Raw genomic sequence first — 6,430 nt, 5'->3', positions numbered from 1 at the left:
ATTCGCATAGCTTATATTCTAAGAATAAACTCTTAAATCACGCACCTTTCGATTACATAGCTACAACCCCTTCGCAAGAAAACGACCCCATTTTCCCGGCTTAAGAGAGAGTTGTTCTTAAAATAATTTAAATTAATTATTTGTCGACTATATATTGTTTAATAATTTATGAGCTCGCAAAATATACGCATCTCAATTATTGAATTGCCATTTTCTTTCTATAGTGCAGTCACTGAAGGTAAAAATCAACTATTACCTTCGATTTCGGTAAATCTCCATTTATTTTCACGAATTGACAATAACAACTTGGGGTTTTAGCCTGGGGTATATGTCACCCCTTCTCGGGAGTGAAAATTACTTTATTAAAAATAACCCCACAAATCGAGAGAGGGACAAATTGTAAGCAAAATTTGTTATATAATGTGATTAAAATAAATCAATACTTTTTGAGTTATTAAAGATCAAATATTTTAATTTTTGTAAAGAAAATGCATGCTTTAGAGCGATTTTTCATAAATGACTCAAAAACTGTAAGTTTTTACAAAAAAGTTTTCATCACTAAAATTGAAGCTAATAAAGAATATAATAAATTGCTTACTTGAAAAACCTTTAATGTTAATTTAAATTAAGTTATTGGTAATTAAATGTATATTTTTTTCCGCGACTGTTCAAATCTAAGGGTTCAAGCTTAAATAACGGGAAAAAGATGCATTTTATAACACTTAGGTACTAAATACTTGTCAAAGTACTTTGAAATACCCATCAAAAATAAGATCCAGAAAAAGTTGATAGTATCAAAATCCGCTCACCAATTTTCGTGAAAATGAATGGAGATTTACCGAAATCGAAGGTCATAGTTGATTTTTACCTTCAGTGACTGCACTATAGAAAGAAAATGGCAATTCAATAATTGAGATGCGTATATTTTGCGAGCTCATAAATTATTAAACAATATATAGTCGACAAATAATTAATTTAAATTATTTTAAGTACAACCCTCTCTTAAGCCGGGAATAAGGGATGGTTTTCTTGCGAAGGGGTTGTAGTTCAATAATCGAAAGGCGCGTGATTTTAGAGTTTATTCTTAGAATATAAGCTATACGAATTAAACTACTATTAACTTTTTTGTAAAAACTTACAGTTTTTCAGTGATTTACAAAAAACCTCTTCAAAACATGCATTTTTTTCACAAATAATTAAAATCTTTGATCTTTAATAACTTAAAAAGTATTGACTTATTTTATTAACTTTGTATAATAAATTTTGCTTTTAATTTGTTTTTTTATTGATTTGTGCAGTTATTTTTTATAAAATAATTTTCACCCCCGAGAAGGGGCGGTATCCACCCTCAGGGTAAAGGCGCAAGGTGGTACCATGTCACCTTTGTTTCTTGACGTATCCTCTAACCACTGACCAATTTTCGTGAAAATCGATGAAGGTTCACCGAAATTGAAGGTAATCGTTGATTTTTACCTTCAGTGACTGCACTATACAAAATAAATTGCAATTTACTGATCTAAATGCGCGTAATTTGGAAGCTTATAAATTATTAAATGATATGTAGTCGCCAAATAATTAGTTTAACGCATTTTAAGTACAACTTTCTCTTAAGCCGGGAAGATAGGGTGGTTTTCTTGCGAAGGGGTTGTAGCTCAATAATCGAAATGCCCTTGATTTAATAGTTTATTCCTAGAGTATATAAGCTATAGGAATTATATCCGCAATGCGATATATTTTAAGTTTTCTCAGCATCTTTCTCTTAAGTTAAATCAATTAAAGGGTTGTTTGGGGGTGAAGGGGATGAGCTCAAAAATCGAAACTATATAATTTCAAGAGCTCATAAATAGCTCGTAATTCTGCCGCAAAAACCGATTCAATATTCCTATTTTTAGGTAGTGGGGGGGCTGACTCAGCCCCCCCCCCACTAGGGTATTAAATTCCTGCTCAGTGGAACGAGCTCAAAATTTTTAGTTTGCGGAATATGAGAGCTCATAAATAGCTCATAAATCAGGGCTATTTGTTTTTTAATTTTTGCAAGTGGGGGGGGCCAGCTCAACACGGGTTTAAAATGTTACATTTTTTAGGCTGTACCTTGCATTTCTTAGAGGAGTCAATTTTATTTCTTTAATGTGTAGGGTGGATCAGTAGAAGCTTAAGTTCAAGTTTTTGGGGTCGTCATCCCTGTCCCCCGGTCGCCATCTTGGAAATGGGGTGCAAAGGGGTTTCGCGCTATATCTCGTAAACTACCAACCCTACGGAAAATGTAATTAAACATAAAATGTAGCAAATTAAATTTTGCACAATTTTGTTTCTTTTACTTTTTATCGTCAAATGACCAACAAAAAAGATATAACCAAAAATATGTAAATTTTTTTTAACAAGTTTTCTTTTGGATCTTATAACTTTTTTTCAGTTCATTTTAAAATAAAATAACATTTTAGCAATTTTGTAGAGGGTTTTTCAGCGAAAAATTTACACTATAAAGTTGTTTAATTCTATTTATTTATATAGGTTTTACAGCGCTCCAAACTTGACCAGATTCTCGAATGCTCATAGGGATACAATAAAAACAAAAGTTAGGCTTACATCTATATATATATGTAGGTTTTCTTTAAAGACGATCGTAATAAAAGTCCGTTTGATGTTTAATAGTTTTAATTAATAAAATAGATGACTAAATTATTGTTACTATTAAATTATCGAAATGTAAAAGTGCTTGTGTAATTTGCGACCAAAATTCTTACGTGTTCTTACTGTTACAAAAGGGAAATGTATTTATAGATAATTTGCGTCTAATCAATATAATATCCCTAACCTAAAAACAGATCTGTCGCGTTTAAGATGTTAGAATCGACTAAATGTATTCGTTCCCACACAACCAAAATTCCCTTACTGCTAATCTTCCCCTTTTCATGGTTTAATTCGCTTTCGCGGGAACTAGCCTATTAGTAATAAAAATTGGGTCAAAGGGCTCTACTTTGTTATTTTTATGTCTTAAAATAAACAGAAACTGCTCACTTAAACTACCCCTCGATTAGATACGCCCACCCATCTGTGCATTTTAGAGCCTCGCCGACAACCGCTCGTTTCGTGTTTGTAAATACGAATAATTAAAGAAATATTATATACAGGGTATCTTAAAAATTAAGATAAACTATTTACAATCCTACATTCGGCCATCCTGTTCGAATTCGACCCGAATTCCGTTTAGTTACCTATCCGCGACTTCATGTACTCTGCACACGTTGAAGTGCTTTGAAGTCCACCATGGTATCCAGATTTCTTTACCTCGTAACTGTCATTTGGATTCACTTGTACTACCACGTACGGTCCTAAATATTTCTTCTGCAGTTTGAGTCCTCCACCAAACTGTGTTCTCTTGATTGCCACTAAGTTCTCCTTTTTGTACATTCTCGGCCTTTTTCTTCGTAGATCATATCTGCGTCTATTTTCCTCTTGAATTTTGACTAACTGACGTCGACTCTCGTTTCTCAGCATCTCTTTATCTTCATAAAATTGTTTAATTATCTCCTGTTCTATGATCTCCTTCATCCTCAGATCTTCTTTATTCTTCATCTTCGTACCGAACAGTACTTCAAACGGCGTCGACTTTATGCTTCTTTGCTCGCAATAGTCTTCGAATTCCTTCGCCGTAAATGCGGTACCTCTGTCAGATATTATACGGTGCGGATTTCCGAAATCCTTTTGATGTCTCTTCACGCATTATATAACTTCTTTTTCGCTTCCAAGTATACATTTATCGCAATTCCCTACGCAATGCTCGATTTTTTCTCTAAGCTTTGGAATGTAACATTCTCTTTGAATTAAATCTTGTGTTTTTGTTACAGCAAAATGTCCTACCTCGTGTAAGTTTCTAATTACTTCTGTTTGCATTCTTTTCGGAATGACTAACACTTCCTTGTCGTTTTCGTATTTAAAAGGAATATTGTTTTTTATAAAGAAGTCCTCGTCTGCTTCCGTCGTTTTTGTATTGTCAGGTTCGTAACTTTCGACTAATTCCTCTATATCCGTCTTTATTTTTTTATCTTCTGTATGGTTCAGCTGAAAATCATTATTGACTGTCGTCTCGCTAATTATTGTAATCCTCCTTATAAAAGTATCTACTCTTTTTTTAGATAAAATTATTCCGTCTTCGGTTATTGTAACTTCTGCTTGTCTCAGTATATTGTTTCCGAGAATAATTTCAACGTCTAGTGCTCCTTTTGGAATAACATGAAATAAAATATTAAAATCCTCTCCTTGAATTTCTACCATTTTATTAAATGAACCTAAAGTTTTAACTCTCGTACCTCCTAATCCACTTAACTCTAATATGTTTTGTGAAAGAATGACGTCATCAAAATATTTTTCAAAAATATCTTCTCGTACTGAGCTAATGTCACTTCCTGTATCCAATAATGCACGTAGTGATAATTTTCCAACTTTCAATGTTACCGAGTTTTTATACCCCAAGTTAACAACATTTACATGTCCAGAAGTTGATGGTTCTTCTTCTTTCTCATTGCATCTAAAAGACCTGTGTCCAAACTGATTGCATCTAAAACATTTTACTCCCTTGGCTTTGTCAGGACAATCCATCGATCTGTGTCGCTCAATTCCACAATTGAAACATTTTTCTTCCTTTTTATCCCTGCTTTGAGGCGCTCTTCTTTCATCTCGTCTTACTTCCTCGTTCGTCCACGTCATTTTATGCGTCTCGGTTTTAACTGATTTTTGCGTCGTCTGTTTTTTAATCAATTCGTACAGTTTAATCTTCTCTTTAAAGTCATTGAAATTTTTTGCACCATAAAGTATTACTTTATTAGCAGGGTCGTCCATAATTCCCTCAATTATATGCTGCATTATGACTTCATTTTCGATGTTTCCTCTGCTACCGATTTCTCTCATTCCTAGTACATACTCCTGTACGCTTTCACCTTGTTTCTTCTTTCGATTCATCAGCATTCTGTGAATTTCAGCACTACTTATTTTGTTCTCAAACTCTGCTGTCAGTCTCTTCTTCAGGAGCTTTCAGCTATTAACTCCTTTCTCTGACTGTATATACAGTTTAGCTATTCCTTTTAGAGATCGTTTAGCAAAAATTAGCATTTGCAAATCATTCCATCCCATCAGATTGGAAATTTCTTCAAAATCAGTGATCCATTTTCCTATGGGATAATCGTCTTTTCCGTCGAAATTTCTTATACTATCCTCTACGTCTCTAAAAGTTAAGGCAAATGAATCATTCAGTCTACCTCTCGTCATTTTGTTTGATTTTGATCTATTCCTCGTAAATAAATCCGTCGTTCTTTCATCATCCATATCGTCATCATTATTATCGTCGTCGGTAACGTCTTTACCTTCTTCCTCGTGATAAGCGTCTTTATCACTATTTGCGTCGTTATCTTCATTATAGCGATCGTCTTCGGTAACGTCTTTACCGTTTTCCTTGTGATAAACGTCTTTATCACCGTCATCATCGCTAGCGTCTTCGTCTTCATCGTCATTCTCATCTTCAAGATTGAAGTCGTTCAAAAATGAACAAATACGTTCAATCACGTCGTCTTCTGAACCAGTGTAGTTCAGATCTAAAACACTGCAAACTGCTACTAAGTCCGGCATACTTAGTTTGTTTTTAATGTCGTCTAATTTTGTGGAATATTCCTGGGATTCTTTATCCCACGCAAAATTTGTAAAATTCCGCAAATTCTTCCTAGTTTGTCGCGGCAACCCTTTATCCCCGTACGCGACAACATGCAACGCCTTAACAGCACTTAATGCCGAATTTTTAAGGTTTAAACTAATTTTTGGAAAATCGTTAAGAGTTTGTTTAGACTGCATTTTAAAAAGGTATATACTTAATTAGAATAAACAATAAAAAAAAATAAAAATAAAAAGATAGATTATCTTTTAACTAAAAAGTTAGATTATTTTTTCCCCTGTGCAAATTGTACTTGTGAACTGTAGAATTGTAGTCGCTTTTACTTTAAAATTATCAATATTTACTACAAATACTAACAAAGTTATGAGTTATTAAAATAAATGAACAGAAACAAACAATGAAAAAAAACAAAAAGAAGTTAATCGTTAAATAATTTATGATAGTTCTCAACATTCACTGTTTATCGTCAAAAGTTCCAGTTCACAGCTCCTCGAAAAAAAATAATCTTTGGTCAGATTTCTAATTTCCAGACACAAGACCAAAGTGTCTTGACTATTTTTAAAATATTGGAACAAACCTTGGTAATACTGCTTGCTATGATTGCGTCTCGTCGTCGTCGTCTTCACTGCCCAAACAGCCGTCTTTTTTGCCTAACAGCGTCGTCTACACTGTACTAGCCTGCTACTCCACCAACACAACCATTCACCAACAGTTTACAAAGTCCGGAAGTCACCAATAGTTTAAAAAAGTCCGAAAATCACCAACAGT

The 6,430-nt window shown here is 33.7% G+C and overlaps 1 protein-coding gene across 1 annotated transcript; it reads right to left on the bottom strand.

Moving 5' to 3' along the window:
* Nucleotides 1-5,031: 5,031 nt before the first annotated feature.
* Nucleotides 5,032-5,841, bottom strand: LOC126882640 (acidic leucine-rich nuclear phosphoprotein 32 family member A-like). Its single transcript, XM_050647615.1, has one exon. The coding sequence runs from the start codon at nt 5,839-5,841 to the stop codon at nt 5,032-5,034; it is 810 nt and encodes a 269-aa protein (XP_050503572.1).
* Between the last annotated feature and the right edge of the window lie 589 nt (nt 5,842-6,430).

Source organism: Diabrotica virgifera, chromosome 3 (assembly GCF_917563875.1).
Source record: "Diabrotica virgifera virgifera chromosome 3, PGI_DIABVI_V3a".
Taxonomy (NCBI): domain Eukaryota; kingdom Metazoa; phylum Arthropoda; class Insecta; order Coleoptera; family Chrysomelidae; genus Diabrotica; species Diabrotica virgifera.
Note: the sequence above shows the minus strand (reverse complement) of the source record. Positions and strands in the feature narration are given on the sequence as shown.